The sequence below is a fragment of the Crotalus tigris genome, unplaced genomic scaffold (assembly GCF_016545835.1).
Source record: "Crotalus tigris isolate CLP2741 ecotype Arizona unplaced genomic scaffold, ASM1654583v1 scf7180000017601.7605149639:7615979, whole genome shotgun sequence".
NCBI classification, from domain to species: Eukaryota; Metazoa; Chordata; class Lepidosauria; order Squamata; family Viperidae; genus Crotalus; species Crotalus tigris.
The window spans coordinates 3,516,872-3,542,491 of NW_024096505.1; the positions used below are offsets into that span (position 1 = coordinate 3,516,872).

General features: G+C 41.2%; 1 protein-coding gene across 1 annotated transcript; it reads left to right on the plus strand.

The window, feature by feature from the left end:
• Positions 1-6,424: 6,424 nt before the first annotated feature.
• LOC120319321 (lebercilin-like protein) lies at positions 6,425-8,369 on the plus strand. The gene is made up of 2 exons (XM_039368076.1): positions 6,425-6,463; positions 7,213-8,369. The coding sequence occupies exons 1-2, from the start codon at positions 6,425-6,427 to the stop codon at positions 7,792-7,794; spliced, it is 621 nt and encodes a 206-aa protein (XP_039224010.1). The 3' UTR covers positions 7,795-8,369.
• The last annotated feature ends 17,251 nt before the right edge of the window (positions 8,370-25,620 follow it).

Here is a 25,620-nt window from a genome sequence, read left to right on the forward strand (position 1 = left end):
TTTGGGTTCCTGGAAAAAAGAGTTGCTTGTTGATGATGGACCTATATTTTGGAATTTCACACAAAGACTATAAGGATTATATGAGATGATTTTAAACTTAAATCTATATTTAAACTATATATTATTGTATTGATTATAAGATTGGTCCTGTTAAACAAGACTAGCACATGGGAAATACAAATAGAGGGAGGGAACAAAAATGACTCCCTCACACTTAGCTAAAAGTGGTAACAAACCAACCTAAATATCCGCTTTTGAAGACCCCAATCTGGTACACTAGAGACAAAGAACTAATAACTTTCAGAAGGAAATGTGATTTATATTGCAATCAGTTCAAGAGGCAATTGAGTCACATAAAGAAGATTCCAAAAGAAACCATGAAGAGACTAAAGAGAATCTGAACAAGATAAATGAGCAAATTCTTAACTTAAAATCAAAACTAGGGAATCCCCAGAAAATGACTATAAAGACTGAACAAGGATTCCAGAAAATAGAAGAAAAAACTGATTTAAAAGCAGAAGATATAAAGGAAGGAAACTACAGACTGGCACAGACAAAGAAAAATACTGAAGATTTAGAGATAATTCTGGAAATGGGAAAGGCACATCATCCCTTAAGATCTCAGAATATACTTGAAGATAACGAAGAACACCATACAGAACAAATTATAGAGCCTTCAGAAGAAGAATTAGAACCTGGGAAATAAGAAAAGAAAAGAGAAGCTGAGGGATGAGGAAAGTTGGAGCTTTTTAATGAATATGAGTAGGTTGAAATCCCCCTCAGAAATATCTCATTTAAATGGCTCCCCCCCACTACAAAGAGTACCCATAAAAACAGAGGAAAAACTCTTTGACAATTTAAATACATGGCTCTGGAAGCTTATTTGGCAAAGGAAGAAAGCTAGAGTCAGACTAAAGAAAATAGAGGACTTGATCTATTAGTTGGGTCCCTATATTATCAAATAAGTGTTTGAATATGGCTAGGAACAGATAACTTTTAGATACTAAAAGAACATCATATTTCTAAAGATAGGATTTATACTTAAAATGGTGTACTTTTCTATGGGATGGGAAATATGCAAATAACAGGATGGCTCTCAATAAGGGAAGCTTTTACTTATCTTAATGTAATCACTGTTAAGAAAATCATAATTTATAAAGATACTTTGAACACTGAAGGGAAAAGAAAATTGAAATAAGAGTTGGGAAAATAGGATATCAGCTTAATAAGGTGACTTCAATTGCAAATAAAATTGAGACATGAACTGGATAGAAAAGATATTGTAATCTAGAACTATTGTTAGTAGATATAATATTAGAAAAATATGATGAAGAGCTATATACTTAATGTTGTATGTATGTTATATTTATTAATAGCAGAAAGAATTACATTTGTTTAGTGTTTGAAAAGTGAAGAATACCATTTGAAGAAGGGATTAAGAAAATGCCAGAATGTGTAGAAACTGACAGAGCGACATTGAAGAACAAACAAAAAGACATAGAATAATTTTAAAATGTATTAACTAAAAAATGAACCCAGACATCACATTGTTTCCTAAGCACCTATGATTTGTAAAAATAGAAAGTCAATAAAACTCTATTTTTAAAAAAAGCCCAATTTCAGTATGTCATATTCCCAACAAAAATGACCATTATGTGGGGGGGGGGGAAGTATAGATCTTCCTGAGTCATCCTAGTGACTAAGAAATAAGATGCATCAAGAAAAAAAATGGGGCCATGAAGAGTTAAGGAACTCCCAACAAAAAAGGATGCCCACCTTAGGTGATATACACACTCAGAAATCTGCTAGCTCTAAACATACAACAAGGTGAGAGGACATTTTAAGAAATTAGCTTTCAAAGTCAATAGGTGACATGGTGTAATATGGGCCATCTTGTTTAGCATGTTCCATGCCATGCAGTCCCTCTGCTCTATAGAGCAAGCTATCCCTTTGTAGGAAGAAAGTGTAAATACAAGGTCAATTATCTTCAGAAGTTACTGCCCTCACAGTCTGCTACACCCAATCTTCCGCAAGTATTCCCTGGAGGTTCACTTAATGGGGTTTCTTTAAGGTGTAATTTGCCTATAAATACATTTTAAAGACATGGAACATCAACAAAAAATACACATAATAAATGAAAGCATACAAGTAGTTACATACATACAAATCAATACTCAAGTGTTCACCATCTCACTATTCCATTAAGCCAATATAGCATCAATCCTAGGACAGTGCAGCAATGCTAATCTTGTTGTAGCTGAAATGGTGATCAGTCTGTTCAGTATCTGTAGTGATCAATAGGAAAAGCATAACCAAATCCATTGTTGTACAGTTTTCAGTAGTACGGAGAACTCTTCCCAAAGTGGCTATAGTTTCACCACACAGGTTCCTATTAAAATCTACTGACTCAAAAGACAATAATTAGTTATTAGTTCCAGGGAGCCAGGATTCTATTAGCACTCACTACACACCTATTGGTATTTCCACTCAGGTTCCATATTGATATTATCAGGCATTTTCTGTTCCATTGCTATAACTCTCAGTTGTGTCCACCAGCAGGAAAGCAGTTTCTTCCTTCCACACATAGGATATGCAAATCTTCTCCCCTGGGGATTTCACTTGCAGTAGGTGAAATATGTGGCTTTCCTTGCTTGAATGACCCATGGTCAGACAGGAGACAAATCAGCTGTTTAAAAAAAAAGACTTACAAAAAGTAATGGATGCTATAACTGAGTAGGTTGTTCCTAGCCTCTGAATCTGGTAAGACACCTGGACATCAGCCTGTTGCCACAGGTGCCAGAGAAGTCACAGATATAGGGAGTGCAAGCCACAGCTCACCAGAACCTGATGTGTCCACCTTCTTTTTGCCACCATTCCACATATTTCTTGTACTTTGTTGGCAAAATACCTGTAAATGGTTCAGACAGACTAAAATTCAGAAAGTTAGGGATGAAAAAAAATTCCAAAATTAGTTGAACTTAACTATCTATAGTTGGCCCTTGAATCTTGTTAGGCTTAAGTACATAATCATGCAATGTAAAACAAAGCTGCTAGGCAGACTTTTCCTCTCCTTTTACAAAGACAAATCAGGAGAAATTGCCATATCAGCATAATTGCAGAGGAGGCTCTTATACTGTGATATGACTATATGCAGCCATCTATAGCCTAAAGCAAGGCTGAGAACAGCCATTACTTGAGCAATAAAAGTATTTAATACTTTCCAATTTCTTCGTAACTCTGCTCATTAACAATTACCCAATGGAACGGCTTGCCTCCAGAAGTCGTGGGCACTCCATCACTGGAGATTTTTAAGAAGAGACTACACAGTCACTTGTCTGAGATAGTATAGATTCTCCTGCTTGAGCAGGGGACTGGACTAGAAAACCTCCAAGGTCCCTTTCAGCTCTATCCTCTATTCTCATTAGAACAGTGGTTCTCAACCTTTCTAATGCTGCGACCCCATAATACAGTTCCCCATGTTGTGGTGACCCCCAACCACTTATACATCACCAGGTGCCAGGGGCATGGCCAAAGAAAAGGGGGAAAAATGGCGGACAGCCTTGTTTGGCGACCCCCGTGAAATGGTCGTTCGACCCCAAATGGGGTCCCGACCCACAGGTTGAGAACCACTGCATTAGAATATCAGTTAGTTTTACAATCAGAAGATTTACCTCTCTTCAGAGTCAGATTTTCCGTTGCTCACTAGAAATTCAAAGAAAAGTAAACAACACTCACCAAATTTCTTTTGAATACACCTCATCTGGATAGACACCTGCTCAATCTTTCTTTTAGTGCCCCTTTATAAGACTCCAACAGCAGTCTTCTGGACCTCAGATAAAAATCAATGTCAAAAGAAATTCTTCTGAAGAGCGCTTTTCCATGAATAATGATTTGTAGCCAGTAGTGAGATTCAGTTCACACCAGTTCGTCAGAACCGGTAGCTAATTTTTTGTGTCCCAGGCCCAGAATGGACTTCTGGAAGTGGCATTCACACAGAGAACTGGTTGTTCACATATCTGAATCCCACCACTGTTTGTAGCCCAAGAAAGAACTGGCTGAGATAGAGACGTTCTGGCTGGCTTTCTGATAGCCAAATCTGGCCCTAGGTTCTGCCTTGGTTTACCTTCCTAATAAGCAACTGAGTTGTAAGATAATTTAAAAGCAGTTTATTAGGGTACCCTGATATTGGGAGCTCTCTATGAAAAGGAGAGAACCCATCACCCATTTTACATTCCTTTTTGTAGGTAACACAAAAAGAAAAATGAGAGGAAAGTTAGCTGGACAAGATAACAGTAGCCCCTCTTTACACAGAAAATCAACTCCAAAACTTGTTTCAAGTTAGATAACCAGATGCCAGTTGACACTAAGAAACATTTTCTTATAGGAAATAATCTCTAGAATATTCTTCTGTAAATTATCTTTTCAGTTTAGGAATGTTAAATGCTATCTAATCAATTCATAGAACCATAGGATAAAAATTTTCCTAAATTCCAATCTATAATGAACTTGAACATTATTTTAAAAGAGAAAGAAAAGTCAAATTAAAATACAAAATAACTGTTAATTAACAAATTACAAAATCATGTGTCATCTGCCCCTCAGTAGGGCTAACCAAAAGGCATTGTCCACCTATTTTAATTTTTCCTTAACACATTTTAAAATACACGTTTTTAAAATGTGCAGAAATAAGGTCAATCCTGAAAGTTGGAGGGTTTCTGAACTAGCAAGGAATAAGTTGCTACTTGTTTGACCTTGATTTAGCAGGAAGGTATTTTCTCTGTATACTGTTTTCCATAAGTAGTCTGAGTGAAAGAAATAATGTTGCATCCGTGCTTGAGCTAGGGGTTGGACTGGAAATCCTCTAAGGTCCCTTCCAACTCTGTTATTCTATAATTTTAATGTCAGTCCAGGTATTCTGTGAACTGTAATGCTATTATTTTAGTCTTTTTAGCTCCTTGAAAGAACTCAGGACTCTGGAGGAAATGCATTCTGTGAATGAGAATGCCAAAAAAAAATAGCATATTAATTAATGAACACATCAGTTCAAGAAGTGAATGATATAATGCAAGGGATCAAAATTGTGACCTTTTTTGTACAGAATCAGAGCAAACAACTTTTAAACGTATTAGATCAGTGGTTCTCAACCTGTGGGTCGGGACCCCATTTGGGGTCGAACGACCATTTCATGGGGGTCGCCAAACAATGCAGTCCGCCATTTTTTTCCCCTTAGCTGTGCTATTCCGTTTCATTCTATTGGCTTTTGAAAGCCAATAGAATAGACTCTCTTGAATAGAGTCTAATTCTATTGGCTTTCAAAAGCCAATAAGAATTGTCCAGGCTGTCTCTGCCCTGCTGAGCCCGCCAAAAGTCCCATTCTGCAAACGGTGCTGCATCAGTTGAGTAGTCCTCGACTTACGACTGGTTGAGTAGTCCTCGACTTACGACCGGTTGGGGGTCGCGGCATTAAAAAGGTTGAGAACCACTGTATTAGATGAAGGCTTAAGTAAATGTTGACATCATATATTGTTTCCTTGTCTGACTACAAGGCCATTTCCTTTGGGAAGTTTAAAGTATAATTGACAGTCTTCCCTGCCATTGGTGGAATGATGGCTTCTGATGATATACCCCTTCATCATACAGTCTAAGAGAAGAGCACCAGAAACAGTAGACAGCAACTGTAGCAAAACTTCCAGCCAGTCTGGAAGTGCTTAACTGTTCCAATGACTCTCATGATGATGCTTCAACAACGGCTGTCAATGGCAGCAACAATAGCATTTGTTCAGAAGAGAACAACTGTGGAATGTCTCAGAATTACTATTACAAAGATTTTCACTCAGATTCCTCTGAAACCTCCACAAGAGAAGAGGGTGGAAGCTTCATTATCCCATTGCTCCAGCAGCCAAAAACTAAAGAGAGGAACTTACTGGAGAAGTAAAAGGGAAATTATGTCCATGTAAAAGGTAAGAAGGCCATTGCTCACACAAAACACTACTGTATTCATTGTACTTGGCAGATTATAACCGAACTAATAGCAACTAAACCTTTGTTGAAAAGCAAGCAGTTGTGCTATAACTGCACTTTTGTTGAGTTACCCTCACACTTCTATACTGTAGAAAGTATACTATATTTTTGGAAGTCAAATGAATGTTGTTAAAAATATTTAAACTGTTTGTAGTTGATTAATGTATTAATGTACTGCTTTCAACATCCCCAGCCAGTAATTCTTCCTTCTAGGTCAGTGGTTCTCAACCTTTCTAATGCCGTGACCCCATAATACAGACTTATACATCACCGGGTGCCAGGGGCATGGCCAAAGAAAAGGGGGGAAAAATGGCGGACAGCCTTGTTTGGTGACCCCCGTAAAATGGTCGTTCGACCCCAAATGGGGTCCCGACCCACAGGTTGAGAACCACTGCTCTAGGTAATGGGGGTTGTGTTGATGGGTGTAATTCCCAAGTTATTGGTAATGGGTATAGTTCACCAGTTGATCATGGTCATACAGATGTCAGTGTCTCATGATTTCAATAATTACACTAAGGGATAGGGAGTGGGGTCCAGAAAAACAAAAGGACTTTGCAAATTTGAATGGTCACTCTTCCATTCTTGTTGAGTCCATTACTTTCACTTTTTTTTCAGTATTTAGATATGGTGTGTATATTTGTGTGTGTGTGTATGTGTATATCAGGCATGTCACACTCGCGACATCACATGACATTGTGCAACATATCAGGTCTTTTTCCCCATTGCCGGCAATGGGGTGGGCTCGGTTTCGCCGTGATGTGTCCAGCCCGCGGGCCGGCAGTTTGACATGCCTGGTGTATATCTGTCACTGAATCTGTCTAGGCAATTTTATATAGTGGTTAGGGTGCAGGCCTACCAATCCTGCTTTAGGCATGGCTGGCTGACGAATTCTAGCACTTAAAGTCCATGCATCTTAAACTTGTCTAAACACTGTCTTAGTATAGTATGTGAATATAGCAGTTATTCCTTACAAAAGCTTATATTATGAGAGCTCATGTATGATTTTCACAATAGGTCAATTAACAAATAGTTGCATTAGAGATTGACTCAACAAATCATATGAAAGGAAGAAAATCTATGTGGTGAATACATATTTGAACATTTGGCTCTGAGGCTTATGTAAAATTATGTGATTCTTACTTTGCTCAATCTTATATATGCCATTTTCATTTTATTTTTTTTTTAATGAAGGAGGTAAAACATTTCCTAAAAAAGAAATCTCAGCAGAAGACCACATTTATAACTGACCATACTATCAATGCTCAGGAGAAAAATAACATGGCTTTCTATCTATTGTCAGCAAGAGACCACAACATTAAAGAATTGAAAAATGAAGTGGCTGTTGTGTGGAATAAATTGGAGACATTTACTGTGGAAAATAAAATCTTGAAGCATCTTCAGTCTCAACATTTAAAAGCAATTAGTAAACATAAAAATGCAGAGATTAACCTGCCTGATCTTTTGGCCACGCAGTCTAATGAAGTGCTGACTCTGAGATCGCTTCTCAGGACATCTCACAAAAAAGAGCGCAGGGCTTCCAACAAGCTGAGAGAGGTTGAGGCAGAACTGTTAAAAACAAGGGACGCCTTGCGGGTGTTGCAGAAACTTTCTAAAGAGAAGAAACTTGGAGAGACAGGAGAACTAATGCGTAAATTAACATCATATACCCCAAAATTGGAAGCCAGTGATAAGAGAATCCAGGTAACGTGCAAGTTACATTGCTTAGAACAACGTAGCTGGGCTCTGGGAGAGCCCTATAAAGAAATGCTTTAAGCTGACTTGCTTCAGCATGCAGTCGGGACCGTTCCCTACAGGCACCATCCTCAAGTCTCCAAGATTCCTTTGATATTGAAATTAACAGAAAACCTGCTCAAGGAGGAACATCAATTTTGCACATACAAAATTTAGAAACAAAAACAACTTCCTCAAAGCTCTAGTTTACAAGGAAATCTATTTGTATTCAGATTCTTAAATTGTTATCCAGCAATTAGAGACATAGATGTGCTGCATTTGGTTTCCTACTTTAGTTCTTTGGGAGTTTCTTATTTTCTGGAAGTGATAGTAATTTCAAACATCATTGGTAGAATATATTTTCTCAAGCTTTACCAATAAAACATAACAGTGATAGGCTGTGACCAGTCTAGGTTTAATTTCTTGACACAGACTAGCTTGTCCAGCTGTATGCTTTTTTACCAATGACTTCTTTCTTCAGCCCAGCTCTAGGAAATTAGATATAGTAAGATCTTTTCGTATAATGCCAAAATCTTGTATCAGTCCTGAAAGAAAATGAGAAGCTGCACAACTATGCAATGAGGAATGTTTTAGTCATAAATGTTCATATCAATCAATGAAATCAAAATTTCTAAATATAAAAAAGACATTATTGGAAAATAGGAATGTAGGAAAATGAGAAGATTATAAATAGACTTGTGGAAACTGTATATTAAAATTGATACGTTCAGGCTAGCTAAGCTAATTACTTACGCATCTTATTTTCAGCATGTGATCAGAGATGAATGTCAAAAAAAATCCACCTGAATGTTTTGAGTTAAACTTTTTTTTTTGCCCTTCCCCCTTCCTTTCATTTTTGCTCAGTTTTATAGAAAATTCAGATTTTGATAAGAATGGTTCTTGCTTTAGCTAGTCAGATGAAATACTCTATTTCTGATGTCTTAGGCCTAGATAGCATATTGAAATCTATATAATGGCTAAATCTACCTTACTTAGCATCATATCAAGGGAAAAAAATGAAGCATCTTGGGCCTTTATTAGAATTGAAATGAAGAAATTTTTACTTTTATCATCGCTGCTCTAAAGAAAGCTCTAGGAGACGCGCAGAGAGCAGTCTCTCTCTCCTCCTAATGTAATTAAGTCGTTCTGAAGGATTTGGTGATCCGTGCCAGACAGCTGAGAGGCACGGCGGCTGCTACGCCTCTCGGCAGCTGCGGCAAGTCCGGAACCAAAATTGAATGAAAAATGCCAATCGTTGGCATTTAAAATCCTTAGATGTATTAAGGCAAGAAAATATTCTACAGTCATGGTTTCAATATTTACAAATAGTGGACAGGTGGACTGTAGATAAGAAAGAGGGAATAACATTAGAAGATGAAAACTTGGTAATTCAGATTAAAGATTAGAATCAGGTTCATATAAAAAGAATTTATAATGTTTTAATAGAATTAGATTCGGAAACAGAATTGGTTAAAGATTGTATGATTAAGTGGGCTCAGAATATCCAGGAACCGATCCCATTGGATTTACGGGAGATAATTTGGATTAGAAATGTTAAATTTACACAAGCTCAAAATTTGAGGGAAAATTTTTATAAAATGTTTTATAGGTGGCATTTAGATCCTAAAAAATGATTTGGTGGAACATTCAAAAGCTTTTTAAAAGGAAGATAAAGTTTACTCCTCAATTATTTTTATTGGATATTTTTGTGGATTTGGATGATAAAGAAACCACTTTAATGCTGAATTTATTAACTGCAGCAAGGTTACTAGTAGGTTCATATTGGAAGAAAGATTCGTTGCCTACTTTAGAAGAATGGATATTTAAAGTTTCTAATTTAGCAGAAATGGCAAAAATTTCTGCTTATTTAAAGCATCATACACAAGAAAGATATATTATTGTATGGAGAAGATGGATAGATTATATTCAGAAGAAGTATGGGACTATAAAGTTTCATTTATTTTATGAGTAAATTTTATAGTAAATGTTGTATAAGACATTTGTTTATGATCATGTAATTTAAGGGGAGTTAAGGGTTAAGTATAAATTTTTTTTCTTTCTTTTTCTTTTTTCTTTTTTATTATATATTTTATTTTGTTATTAATAACCCTGTACTCTGCTCTGGGAAGTGAGGGGGGGGGGTTTGAGGTGGGTGGGTGGGTGAGTGGGTGGGTAAATAGGTAGAATAGGATAATATAGATATGGTAATTTATGAGAGAGGTGCTGCTTGAGCATTTCCCCTACGCTGTATTCCTGTTTTTGAGAGGGATGAGAGGGGAGGAAGGTGAAGGAAGGAAGTAGGGTGGTAAGAGGAGAAGGGGAGGGGAAGAGAGTAGTGAGGGGAGGAGAGAAAGAGGAGGGAAGTAAGGAAGGTATTAGGGAGGGTGGATGCAGCTTGGGGGGAGCGAGCAAGCGGCACCTATGGTTATAGTTATGGTTATGATTATGAATTTATTTTATTTTGTAAAGTGAATTTTGTTGTATAACTATGTTGGATAAATGGAAAATAAATTTTTTTAAAAAAATGCCAATCGTGTCTCCCTCTCCTCCGGTGAGTGTTGTGGAAAATAGCAGCGAGATTTTAACCCTCACGCTGTAAATAGGTGCCTATCTGCATCTGAAGGCAATTAAGGGTCCCTGAAGCAAGACTAATCCTCCTCCTGATAGATTAATGGCCAACAAAATGGCGGCCGCAGCTCAACTTACGGAGCTGACAGCTAAGGGAGACTTCAGGGAACAGAGCTCCTGGAGGAAAGCCGGACAGAAGCTAGATAGTTGCTGGCTGCCCTGTCAGAGAGAAAACTCTAATGGATTTCTAAAACCCTGAAACTTTGGGAGAACAACGTTCCCAAAGTGGAAGCTGTAGCTCCCTGTGGAGCTGACAGTTAAGGGGGGAGGGGCGAGGGTTTTAGGTGGTAGAAACCTAAGGAGTTTAAGAGAAAAGTAGGACAGAAGCTGTGTAGAAGAATCCACTAATGGGTTATAAGGAAAATATTTCCCTTGAATCAAACCTGTTAGAAGTCAAAATTTTTGGGAATCAAAATTTTCACGTCCTCATGGGCGAACAGACTAAGTTGAAACTGGGAGGCACCAGGCAAGGACGGGCGTGACAACTTTGACAACCTAGTCTGATTGGGCAGGAGGATTGAAATAACCCATTGGTGGATTCTTCATCCATCATGCTGGAGAACTGCCAACTTCCCACCTCCTCAAAAGATGGCAGCTATGCCAAAACCTTCATGAACTTCTATACCGGGCATGCAAGTGGATCAGAAATAGCTTTGTTTTGTAGAATGCTTCAACTTTTTTTATGGTTGGCCTTGTCTTAGCATGTTGGGTGAACTATCCATTATTTCTTCAACAAACCATAATTAAACCATGGATCAGCATAAAATACTATCACAATCCATACGTTGTCCCATGTCTTAACAAGTTCTTAGTAAAACATTTCCTTAACTATCCCAAGGATTTCCTACTAATCCAGGAAATTTTAAAGTTCATCCTTTAGCTCCTTTTTCAGTAACAAAATTAAGTTTATAACATAGTTATAAATTGTCTGCCAAAAAACCCCTCCAAAAATCTTAGTATAAGATGCATGTTACAAGAGGGAAATTATCAGCAGAAACAAAGCTTACAAATGATCGGAAGTTAAGAATGATAAAAAAATTGTTCAGCTGATCCATACCTTGTGGAAGGTCATTGGACTTCCTTCAGGCTAACTCTTTCAAAGTGCTGTGGCTTTTAGGCTGATATTGACTTAGATTGCTTTGCTGACTTTAATAACCACGAAAAGCCAATAAATAAATAAATAAATAAACATGACATATTGATGACATTTCTGGCAAAAAATGACCATAAGAATGCATTGACTTGCTTAACAACCACAGTGTTTGCTTAATGATCTTTTTAGTCTTAATCTTAATAATGATTTCCTTTGAGGCATTAACAACAAATACCACAAAAAAGGCTGAAAGAATGTCCCACAGAACAAAATAGGCTTACCTCAAAGGAACATTTAGTGAATAGCACCTTGGATGCCTTCTGTAGTAAGAGATATTTAATTGAAACTTTTAAATATCTTAAGTTTTAGCTTCAGGAACTTGATTTCCATTTGTAAATTTGCAGTGATTGATTAAGCTTCAATTGTCTTTTTTTCACAATTGCTAACTGATCACTAAAGAAAATAGTATTCAACGATAGCTGCTTTTGTAGATCCTAACCACATTAAAAATAAACCATCAATAAAATTATTGAACATTTACAGTCATACAATATTGAACTAGATATCTGAAAATGGCAACCGAAATTTTAGCAAATGTTTCCAAAAAGTTGAAAATCCTCAATTTCGATTATAATGCTCATAATTTTTAAAATGGGAATTGTAAATGAAAATATGGAAAATAATCTCTGTAATCAAAAATAATGTCATATGATGCTCACAATCTGTTATGCAGATTAAAGAGAAAAGAAATAGATAAAGATCCAGTTACAATATATACCCTTTATTTCTATTTATTGGTGGAAAAAATAAGTTATCCCCAATTCTTAAATGCCCTTCTGTTGCTAAATCAAGATCAATATCATTCAGAAATAAGAATAAAAGAACATTAGATTCTAGTCATCATAACAATAAAAAGAGTATTACTTTTTTAATATACCAACATTACCAGTTATATTGTACCTTTCAAATGATAAACATAATGCTTACATAAAGGAATGTGAAGGAAAAGGAGTAGAATGGCCATTTCAAGCCCCAAAGCCTCAAGACTTTGCCCTTTTCCGTTCTCGGAGCGCAGCTGCCATTTTGGTGTGCCGTGAGACGACCATTACTGGCACTGACAATCCTTACCCTTGAGGTTTGAATATTGGAGGAGGATTAGTCCGTGACTCGTAGAGCCCATCAAACGGTCACAAGCAATACTGGTCAGTCAAAGCTAGTTTTTCTCGCTTTACCATGGCAAGCTCTAATTAGGATTCCCTCACCAGTTGCTCCCCCCCCCCTCGCCTTGCCGCCATTTTGATCTCCTCACACACAGCTGGGCCTCACTCTGTACAAAGAGACCAACGTCTAGTTGATAGCTTCCAATTTCACTTGAAATTTCTTTCAACCTAAATTTAGAAGATCCGTATATAATCTGGCAAGAGCTCAAGCAAGTCAGCTGACAAGCAGGCCAATTGCTCGCACCGGGCCCTGGAGAAACAATTCCCTCGGGCTCAACAATTGTCAGCTAGGAAAGGGCGCAAATCACCACTTCCTCCCTCCACAGCTCCCGCAATGGACTCGCAATCACTCACTTCAACACGGGTGTGGTCCCCAAAGCGAGAGCTTCAGCAGGTCTCAGTACAGACCTTTGGTCAGGGAGGCCCACCCCTCTTTGGGGAGGAACTCGAGCCACCGAGCCCCTCTATGGAACCTACAGCGATCTTCACCCCAACTGCAGCAGGGCTTCATTCTCCACAGGATTCCTCCTATGCTGATCAGCTGCAGGCCATGATATTGCAGGCAGTCCTTCAAGCGATGGCCTCGTCGGGTCATCACCAACCTTCATCCCTGCCAACATCTTCATCAGTGCCAACTGTCTTGACCCACACTGCTCAACCACCCTAGTGCCATCTCACCCCTCCAGTCACCAGAATCCGACTTTTCCAGCTCCTCTGATTATGACGGAACTGCAGACCAGTGGTCAGATTGTGAGAAGCCTCCACAAGACTCCCATTCCATGGCAGAGCTCTTTAACGCTTCGCTTTTTCCATCTTTACTTCGCAGGACATGTGCAGTGGGTAAGATCACTTCTGACCCTATTCTCACCCCGGAGACTTCCGCTGTCCAGGACACGGATCCGCTATTCTCAGAACTGGTAATTCAGCACCAGCAAATCTCCTGTCCCTCTTTATTCCTTAACAGTGTTCAGGGACAATGGGAATCCCCGGCTGCACAACCTTCCCAGGTGGGAGCTGAGTGTAAGATAGTAGATATGGCCCCAAATTTAACTGATCTATTGGAGGTGCCTAAAGTGGATGAATCCCTGGCCCCACTATTCTCAACCGCCAGGCTACCAGCAGATGTCTCCAATGCCCTTAAGGCAGAGGATAAGAAATCCGAGCTAACTTTCACAAAGCTCACCAAGCATCTGCTTGGGCAGCAAAGGTGGCAACCTCCACTTCCTTTTTCGCAAGAATTTCCCTCATTTGGCTTAGACAGCTTCAGGAGAGGATCCCCCTGGAGGAGGTCAGAGTCCACCAGGACCTGACCAAACTGATACCGACCTGCGAGTACATGGCGGATGTGTCCCTATACTCCGCCAGGCACTCGGGCCGAGCAATGGCTTCCAGCGTCGTTGCTCGGAAGCTGCTTTGGCTTAAGAACTGGAGGGCTGAAAGTAAGCACAAATGGTGTGTGGCCACGGCCCCATTTAAGGAAGGCCGATTATTTGGAGAGGCATTAACACCCTACCTGGTGGAGAACAAACAAAAACAGAAGGTGATCTCTCATCTGGCTAAGAGAGCAAACAGGCAGTTCTTTCCCTATGGCCGCCGTAGTCCTTTCAGTCTGGTACAACAGCAGAGGCCGGACAAACATACTGGCCCTCTACTCCTAAGGCAGAATGCCCATTTGACAGGACGAATTATAGGGACCGGCCCCAACACCAGACCCAGAATAAGTCTTCCTTTCGAGGCAGAAGGAGTCATCTCTTCCATCACTCCAAGTGACTTAGGGGGGACCCCTCCCATTGGCAGCAGACTCACTCTCTTCATCCGCCAATGGGAAAACACAACCACAGACTTCTGGGTACAGACCATAAGAGAGGGTGTGTCCCTGGAGTTCATAACCAGACCCATAGACCATTTCGTCTCTTGTCCAACCTTGAGAAACCCAATAAAAAGAGGTCTCATGTTAGATGCCATTCGGTATTTATTAAGCATCAAGGCCATAGAGGAGGTCCCAGCAGACCAGGAGGGAAAGGGATATTATTCCAACCTGTTTGTAGTCCCAAAATTCTCAGGGGGATGGAGGGCAATCCTCAACTTCAAGGGCCTGAACTTCCATCTCCAGTATCGGAAGTTCAAGATGTAGACGCTCCACTCCATCTTGGGCAGCATCAGGCGAGGGGATTTCATGACCTCAATCGATCTCACAGAGGCATATCTACACATCCCCATCCTCCTGGATCATCGCCAATTTCTGCGGTTCTGTCATCTCAACCGCCACTTCCAATACAGGGCCCTACCATTTGGTCTCTCCTCTGCCCCCAGGGTCTTCACCAAGATCCTGGCAGTTCTGGCAGCACACTTAAGATTGGCCCCGGTATGCGCCCAGTATTACCTGGACGACATCCTGATCCAATCAATCTCCATCCCAACCGCCCAGTCAGATCTGGCCCTTACGATCAGGACTCTTCAGGACCATGGGTTCTCAATAAATTTCAAGAAAAGCCAGACGGTCCCCTCAACCTGCCTATTACACCTGGGCACGGTAATAGACACAGACTCCTGTCACATGTTCTTGTCAGAAGACCGTCGAAACAGCATCCGAGACCTGGTCCTCAGGGTCTGCAGAGAGCGGGTAGTAACACTAGCTCTGCTTTCCCAGTTACTGGGGAAATTAATATCTTGCATATTAATATCTTGCATAGCAATAGTGCCCGGACCCTCCAATGGTTCCTGCTCCCATACCAGAGACTGCGCACCAGTTCCTCCAACCAACTGGTAAGGGTTCCCTATCAGGTCCTTCGCTCCCTCGGCTGGTGGACATCCTCAGCCATGCGCAAGGGGACTCTCTTCAAGGAGCCTCACAGAATTCTTCTAACCACAAACGCAAGTCTCTTCGGCTGGGGTGCACACCTCCAATCTCAGATGGCTCAGGATCAATTGGACCTGAAGCACAATATCAATTGGTTGGCACTCAGGGCGATCCATTTGGCTCTCCAACACTTCCACATCGAGATTGGGGGACAACATGTGCTTGTCCTCATGGACAATGTAGCTGCAAAGGCTCATGTGAACCGGCAAGGGGACACTCGTTCCAGGTCCCTCATGACGGAGGCTCGGGCGTTGGGTTCCTGGGCAGAGACCAACCTGCTTTCCATCAGGGCCAAGCATATCTCGGGAGAAGTGAATCAGCAGGCGGACTTCCTCAGCAGGTCAATAGTGGACCATTCGGAATGGCGGTTGCACCCGGATCTCTTCAAGGAGATCACAGACAGGTTTGGTCATCCGATTGTGGACCTGTTTGCCTCGCCGGAGAACGCTCAGCTTCCCAGATTCTTTTCACGCTTCCCCTCTCGGGGGGCGGAGGGGACAGACGCACTACGCAGCCCATGACCACAGGGCCTATTGTACGCCTTTCCTCCTCTTCCTCTGCTCCCAGCAGTTGCCTGAAAACCGTAAGGTGGCAGATCTCAGGTTAAAAGGTACCTTCACTTGACGGGGCGGTGTAGTACCGTGGATTGCGAGACTCAGGAGAAAGCCTTGGAGTCTTATCACAGATGGTAGGAAAGAGCATGGGAGGCTCAGGATCTAGGATCCTACTGAGGTTTCTTCTTGGGAGACTGATGGATGCCTGGGGCCAGGACAAATTGCTCATCCAGGCGGGAACAAGTAAGAAGTTTGCATACAAGCTATGTAAGAAATGGACTCTGTTCAGTGATGAAGCTGGAAATCAAATCTGGCCAGAACGTGGTACTTTTAATCAGGATGTATTGAAAAAGCTAAGACCCAAATTCAAGCCATCACACATACCATCTTGGCACTGTTGGACAGAATTGTCAGACACAGAAAGCCCTAAGAAAAGTAAAAATGAGTAACCTCAGGAAAAACAACCAGATCTAAATAAACCTCCCTTAAAGGAGAAATCAGAGGCCAAACTGATGAACCCTCTCTTGCGGAAACCTGTCCCTGAATGCAGCAAGGGACAATTTGAATATGTCCTCACCCATACCCCTTTCTCCCCTACTGATTTAATGATATGGAAGGACATTCCCTCCTTCCGATCTGACCCCTAGACAGTTATAAAAACCCTCAAGTCCATGATGGGGAGATATGACACAGCTGCTCATATCTTCCTCATGAAGGATGAAATTATTTGAAAAATCGAAAGAAATTGCAAGAAAACTAGACATTGCAGCACCAGGGCAAGTAGTCTCTACTAGAATTGCCTGGCCCTTAAAACTGTCCTGACTAGGACTATTATACAGCCACCCATTGGGATGAGTATGACAGGGCTAAGGAGAATCTGCTGGAGACATTGGGTGAGATAGGGCAAAAACCATTGAACTGGCAGGAATTCCAGAGCACAGTGCAAAGAAAAATGAGACACCAGATGCTTTCTGGATCCGCCTCCTGGAGGTGGCGGTTGCCCTAGCTAACCTAGATGCAAATAACCCAAAAGATCATCAGATACTGACCTCGGCATTCATTGACCAGTCAGCAAATGATATTTGAGACCACTTTTACAAGATTTTGTCAAACTGGTCCAGCTTAGAAATATCAGAATTATGAAGGACAGCCAATTTCATATCCAACCAGAAAGACAGACTATGAGAGAAAGAGAAAGAGAGGAAAGAGGCAGAGAAGGAGAGGGAAAAGGAAAGGAGGAGGAGGACAGAAAGATGAGAAGATCTAAAAATGTTTTCCACCATGCATAATGATAGGAGGTGCCCAAACCTTCCTTCGCAAGAAATATATTTTAACTGTCCCTGATGTGAGGAAATGGAGGAGCAAGGAAATAGATGCTCTCACTTTTCTAGATGTGGGAGAAGGGACACTTGAGGAGAGATTGCAAGGACAACTACTTTGGACCCAGAAAGCAGTATAAAGAGCGATATAAAGCATCTCAGGGAACTGACAAAAACTATTGGCTATAAAAATCAACCTTTGATCCTTCAGGGCTCTTCTCATGGCTCCCAGACTTTCACTGGTTAAAAGCTCTCCTTTTGGGAGCCATCACAGTAGTCCTTATAGGTGCTCTCCTCTGGTACCTCTGCCAATGTCTATCTCCATGACTAGCTAGTCTGAGAGGTTGTTTCTTGTCCCAGACTCCAAAACGAAAAGACAAACAGGTTTCCCTCATGATGTGTCAAATTGATAAAAAAAAATTAGCTGTGTTCCCACTAAAGATCCACAGAGGTTGGGGAATAATATATGTGTGCATATATTATGCACAAAATAGGAGATTGAAAGAAGCAATCACACCCTCCACCCCTATTCTTTCTATAAAATTAGTAACAATAATACAGAGGCATAGAACACAATCTAGCTGTAAAAAACAGTATGGATTTTCAGAAGCAACTGAAAATTTACATCAGGGATATCCTTTAATAGGTCCCTTAGTCCACCCAAAGATACCATGTAGTAGATAAGACCAAGGAACTGACAACAGGGTGAAATAACCCACTTTACAGGAGATTCTGTCATTAGTTATGAGCCCTCATTTGCCAAATTTCCCAAGGAAAGACAAAATGACAACTGTTAAGCTCCCAGTGAAGAAAACACTCCAAACATACCACGGAATAGAAAAAGGCTTGGTCCAAACAGCATCTTAAATACCAAATGATGGCTTGCATTGTGTGATTCCAGTCAAGCTCATAGAACTAGTAAATATTAGGAACTTCCGCATTGACGTCGCAGTGTGATGGGCTCCATCTTCCGTGTTTGATTTTGCCCCGCTGGAGACCCTAAAAAAGGTAGAAAGTCACCCCAGAGAAGTGAGAAAGGAGGGGACCCTTGTTGATCACGGAGGGATGGCGGCCCTTCTGTTTGATCCGAGGAAGCCCTCCAAACTGTTGGGGGAAAGACTGACTACATTTGTGTAGCCAGTCAGAAGCTGCTGACAACCGAAGGAAATAAGCACTAACGTGCAACTTTTGAGCGTGGATGAAACTGGGTGAGACTCTATCCTTTCTTTATAACTTTAACACTTTTTCCTGGAAAAAAACACCCAAAGCAAAGAATCCTCCCTGATGAGAGAGGGAAGGGGAATTTCTGCCCCATTCCCTCAGGAAAAAAGCAGCAAACTAACTGCTTGAGGAAACACAGAGAAAATTATAAGATTTGCTTTTTAAATGTTTAATTGTACAATTAGAAAAACTAATAAAACATTATGAAAAAAACCAATGGAAGGATTTGCTTACCCAAATTTAATTAATTATTAAACAGATGTTTGAATATGGGTAAGAAAATAGATAACTGTTAGAAATAAAAGTATTATTATAACTAGAAGGATAGGATTTCTAACTAGAATATTATATTTTGTTATGAGATGGGAAATAGGAAAATTCTAAAACAGTTTGAATAAGGGAAGCTTTTGGTTACCCAAATATAATATATTAGGAGAAAATTATAAGCAACAGAGATATTTTGAACATTGATGGGAAATTATTTTTTTTATTAAAAAGCAGGAAAAACAGGATACTGATGAAACAAATGGATTTTAAATGCAAATTCAATTGACATATGTTTTGGCTAGAAAAGATACTATAAACTGACATTATTGATATTATGTATAATACCAGAAAAATGTGATGAAGATGTCTATATTTAATTGTACATGTATTAACAGCAACAAGAATTGTCTTTGCCCAGTGTGGAAAAATGCATACCACCAGAAGGGAGAAAGAAGCACTGGATTGTTGTAGTATTGGAACTAGACTGAGAAAGTTAATATGTACCATTGAATTACCAATGGACCCAGACAACACATTTATTAAGTATTTATGATTGTAAAATTAGAAAATTAATAAAATGCTTACAAAAAAAGAACTAGTAAATATTAGATACTAGATATCAGATACTATTAGAACTCGGACATATTAGATAGTAGATAGCGGATACTAATAGAACTAGGTGATATTAGATATGAAGCAGCTATTGATTACTTCCTGCTGAGGCAAAGAGTTCTGTGGCATGTTTTGCTTTAATTTAAGTGAAAATTAAGAATTTATAGAGAGCGATATAAAGCACTTCAGGGAACTGACCAAAAGTATTGGCTATAAAAATCGCCCTTTGATCCCTCGGGGCTCTTTCCATGGCTCCCAGACCTTCACTGGTTAAAAGCTCTCCTTTTGGGAGCCGTCGCAGTGGTCCCTATAGGTGCTCTCCTCTGGTACTTCTGCCAATGTCTTCCCACTAAAGGTCCAAAGAGGTTGGGAAATAATATATGTGTGCATACATTAAGCCCAAAATAGGGGTTTGAAGGAAGTAATCACACATGCCTGCCTCTATTCTTTCTATAAAATTAACAACAATAATACAGAGGCATAGGACACAATCTAGCTGTAAAAACAGTATGGATTTACAGAAGCAATTTAAAATTTGCATCGGGGATATCCTTCAACAGATCCCTTAGTCCACCCAAATATACCATGTAGTAGATAAGACCAAGGAACTGGCAACAGGGTGAAATAACACACTTTACAGGAGATTCTGTCATCAGTTATGAGCCTTCATTTGCCAAATTTCCCAAGGAAAGACAAAAAGACAACCGTTAAAGTCCCAGTGAAAAAAATACTCCCAACATACCACCGGAACAGAAAAGGCTTCTTTTGGAAAAACTGTTTGGTCCAAACAGCATCTTAAGTACCAAATGATGGCTTGTATTGTGTGATTCCAGTCAAGCTCATAGAACTAGTAAATATTAGATTCTAGATATCAGATACTATTAGAACTAGGTGATATTAGAGAGTAGATAGTGGATACTATTAGAACTAGGCAATATTGGATATCGGGCAGCTATTGATTACCTCCTGCTGAGGCATAACCATGGCTGCAAAAAGTTCTGTGGCATGTTTTGCTTTAATTTAAGTGAAAATTAAGAACTTACAGAAAGCGATATAAAGCACTTCAGGGAACTGACCAAAAATATCAGCTATACAAATCGCCCTTTGATCCTTCAGGGCTCTTCTCATGGCTCCCAGACCTTCACTGATTAAAAGCTCTCCTTTTGGGAGCCATCGCAGTGATCCTTATAGGTGCTCTCCTCTGGTACCTCTGCCAATGTCTACCTCCATGCCTAGCTAGTCTGAGAGGTTGTTTCCCGTCCCAGACACCATAAAGAAAAAACAAACAGGTTTCCTTCATGATGTGCCATATTGATAAAAAAAAAATATCAGCTGTATTCCCACTAAAGGTCCAAAGAGTTTGGGCAATAATATATGTGTGCATATATTAAGCCCAAAATGGGGGTTTGAAGGAAGTAATCACACATGCCTGCCTCTATTCTTTCTATAAAATTAGTAACAATAATACAGAGGCATAGAACACAATCCAGCTGTAAAAAACAGTATGCATTTTCAGGAGCAATTGAAAATTTACATCAGGGATATCCTTCAACAGATCCTTTAGTCCACCCAAAGATACCATGTAGTAGATAAGACCAAGGAACTGACAACAGGGTGAAATAACCCACTTTACAGGAGAATCTGTCATCAGTTATGAGCCCTCATTTGCCCAATTTCCCAAGGAAAGACAAAAAGACACATGTTAAACTCCCAGTGAAGAAAACACTCCCAACATACCACCGGAATAGAAAAGGCTTCTTTTGGAAAAACTGTTTGGTCCAAACTGCATCTTAAATACCAAATGATGGCTTGCATTGTGTGATTCCAGTCAAGCTCATAGAACTAGAAAATATTAGATTCTAGATATCAGATACTATTAGAACTAGGTGATATTAGAGAGTAGATATTAGACAGTATTAGAACTAAGCAAGATTATATAGTACATATTAGTATTAGAACTAGGTTATATTAGATAGTAAATATTAGGTAGCATAAGAACTAGGAGATATTACTAGTTTTTATACTTATTATTGTAATAAGCATCACAAAAACTCTCTATTTTGTGAACTTTTGCACATTTTTATAAAACATAAATATTAAAGGAATTTTTGAAAAATATCTTTTATTATTGATACTTAACAATTTCTACCTCTAAATAAGATTCCCAGAAACCCCTGCACCCAGATTTGCAGGACCTACTTCATTCATTGTGGGGCTAGAACTCAACAGAAGTAGGATTTCTTAAAGGAGCCACACCAATAAAAATACAGGTTAAGCAAGGACCCCCACCATGCATTCCACAGTATAGAATTGCAGCTGAGGCAATTGAACCCATTAGGAGATTCATCAAGGCATACCTGGAGCAGGGAGCCCTGCGGAAATGCACCTCCCCTTGGAACACTCCAATTTTCCCGGTTCAAAAACCAAAAGCTGATTCTGAGGGCAAACCTATCTTCCACTTTGTCCATGACCTCATGAACTCATATGTAGTACCCAGGACCCCAGTGGTGCCAAACCCTGCTACCATAATTACAGGAATACCAGCTACAGCAAACTATTTATAGTGATTGACCTCTGTGCAGTCTTCTTCAGCATCCCAGTTGATCCAGCCTCTCAGTATGTTTGCCTTCATGTGAGAAGACCAACAATATGCATGGACTCATCCCCCAAAAGGGTATACCAAATCACCCACTCTCTTTTCACAAATTTTAAAGACAGACCTGTCATCAATCAGCTTGCCATGAAATTCCACTTTAGTTCAATATGTTGAACTAAATATGTTACTGTCAGAAACTGAAAGAGACTGTAAAGCTGACACATTCCACTTGCATCGCTGCCTAGCAGAGAGGGGTATACTTTGTTCCTGTGTTCCTGGATTCTGTTTGCAGCCGACGAAGGACATGAAAGCTCCAATACCTGCAAAAGGACGTGAACTACCTGGGCTATGTCATCCCTCCGGGAACTCGTAAGCTAGCCCCAGAACAGGTCAAGACCATATTAAGCATGAAATCCCCCCCAAGACTAAGCAACAAGTCAGGGTTCTTTTAGGGGTTCTAGGGTTCTGCTTGCCCTGGGGTTTAGCTCAAGAACTTGGCCCCACACTCCAGCCAGTAGCCTACTACTCCATCCAGCTGGACCCAGTAGCCAGAGAACAGTCCTGGCACTGCGAGCTGTGGCTGAAACCACAGAGATTGTGAAACGGTCAAAGGATGTAATCCTCGGCCACCCTCTTACGCTAAGGGTGCCACATGACATATTTGCAATACTTTTAAAATCCCAAACCCTTTACCCAACAGTGGCTAGCACAGTACAAGGCTGAACTTTTCATCACTGATCACATCACCTTTGAACGATGCGCCACTCTGAAACCAGCCACCCTGCTGCCTATGGAATATTTGGACTCTATCCTGCATAACTGCCTGTACTTAGTCCAGGATGCTGAGCTGCCACGACCTGACCTGACAGACATTCATCTGCAGAATCTGGAGCTAGAACTCTTTACCAACAGGTCATCCTACCTGCATGACAGAACCCGAGTCACCAGCACAGCTGTCATCTCCCTCCATGAGATCGTTTGGGTTTCTCCATTATCACTGTCATACAGCACTTAAGCTGCTGAACTAATAGCGCTGCCTCAAGCAGGAAGATTCTGGAAAGTCATCCAAGTCGGTTCCAGCATGGTACTCTCAGCATCAGGTTCTTTAGAAGGGCATCCCCACCGCTATTCCCAAGATCACTCCCCTCCGTCTTCCGATCTTCCATCGCTGACATCCTAACAAGTTCATCCCCAATAGTCTGCTGGCTGCAAGGGGTGTCCCGATCCATCCTCTGGGGTTCGTCTACTTCCTTCTGACAGGGGCAGGTCACCGCACCCTGTCTCCTCGCTCTGTCGTTCGGTGGAGTTCCGTAGCTTTGATGATCTAGCACAGGGCGGGCAGACGAAATCCGTGGGGGGGGGGTGTCCGGCTCCATGCTAGCCCGATCGTAATGGGTGTTCCAATCCATTGCCTGGAGGTCCATTCTCCTCCGGCGAGACCGAGTTACCACGCCATATCCATCCGTTCCACCACCCTGTGGAGTTCTGTGGGGTTGCTGGTCTATCGTGGCGCAATCAACTATGGTCTTTGGGAGTGTTTTGGGCTTCCTGCCGGTCCGGTCATCCTGCACAATGACAGCAGTACTTTCCTCTCGGTCGGGGGCTTATCTTCTCCGATGGTTATGAGATTGATTGGTGTACCAAGTCCTCAATGACAGCTGTGCCGGACACATATCTATGTGCTGATTGATGGAATCTTTCTCCGAGAGCCAGGCTTCCTTTAACAGTCGGCCCCCTTTGGTGGCATCACTTGCTAAAATTTGAACATGGTCAAAGTCAAAACGATGGTTGTTCTCAGCCATGTGTAACCAGACCTGCGAATATTGTTTGCCCCTCTTGACCACTAGTCTATGCTCGTGTATCTGAGTCTTTAACCTTTTGGACGTTTTGCCCACGTAGCTATGCGGGCAGTCCATACAACTGATCTTGTATATCACTGCCGATCTTTCTGGGGTGGGCAGCGGGTCCTTGGGGCGCATGATCTTCAAGCGCAGGGTCTGGTCAGGCCTGTGAGCCACCTTTATATTGTAGGGGGCCAGAAGTCTAGCCATGGCCTCGGAGACGTTATTAATGTACAGCAAAGTGACACACACAGTCCGTGTTTGAGGTTCTTCCTCATAATGGTCATGATGGGATTCAAGCACCTTGATGTGATGTCTTATAAACCCAAAAGGGTATCCATTCAATTGAAAGGTGTGACACAAATATCTCCTTTCCTCTGCTCTGAACTCTTCCGTGCTGCAGTGCAAACGCACACGCCCAAACAGCGTTTTGATGCAACCAATTTTATGGGACACTGGATGGTTGCTGTTGTAGTGGAGGATTCAATCTCTGTGTGTGGGCTTACGGTAGACCTTTGTACTGATGGAATTATCTGGCAGACGTATTAATACATCTAAAAGGGCTATCGAACCCCGATCCTCCTCCTCCACAGTGAACTTAATATCGGGGTAAACCGAATTCAGTATTCCCATAAAATTGGTTTTATCTCTACGTTTTATGATGACAAAAGTGTCGTCTATGTACTGGGCCCAAAACTTGGGCCGGTATTGGGCCATAGCCTCATGTTCCAGCTGCTGGAGAACCGCCTCTGCTATCACGCTGGATATGGGGGAGCCCATGGGGGTGCCCTTTACCTGTTCATACGTGACCTCCTGAAATGTAAAGTACGTAGTCAGGCACAGCTCTATCAGTTCTAGTAAGTCCTCGACACATAGGGAGTCTCCGCACTGGGTCTCCTTCCGTGCCTTCAACTGTTTCCTCAAGATGTCTATCGCAAGTCCCCGAGGGATGGAGATAAAGAGGGAGGTGACGTCAAACGACACCCTCACCTCATCCTCCTCCACCCTGAGGGTCCTGATCCTATTCAAAAACTTCCCCGCAGATTTAACAGTGGTAGGGCTATCTTCTACCAGGTAGGCAATACATTCACTCAACCACTTCGCCAGCCCCAAAATGGGTACGCCCCTAAAGGAGACAATAGGGCAAAGTGGGGTGCCTTCTTTATGAATCTTAGGGAGTCCATAAAATCTGGGTAGAGCTGAGTCCTTAGGCCGCATTCTTTTCAAGGTGTCATCGTCCACCCTCTTGGCACGTCTATGGTTGTTTACTGCCTTATTGATCTTATTCGTCATTGAGACCATAGGGTCCCTCTTAAAAACTCTGTAGGCTGTGGTATCGCTAAGCAGTTCTAACGCCTTAGCCACATACAGCGCCCTATCCATTACTACAGTGGCCCTACCCTTATCAGCTGGTAGTATAACTATGGATTTATCCCTTTTGAGTTGTTCCAGGGCCATAATCTCCTCTCTGGAGAGGGTCTGATGCCATCTGTATTGCATAAGCAAACAAGCAAACTGCTGTTTAACTGAGTTTCTGGAATCCTCCCCCATTTCCCCATGACACATGGCAGGTTCTAATGCTGCTACAAAATCCAGCAGGTGCGCATCCATGAGGTTGTGCCCTACATCGCGCTGCAGCAGGGTGAGTTGAGAGTGA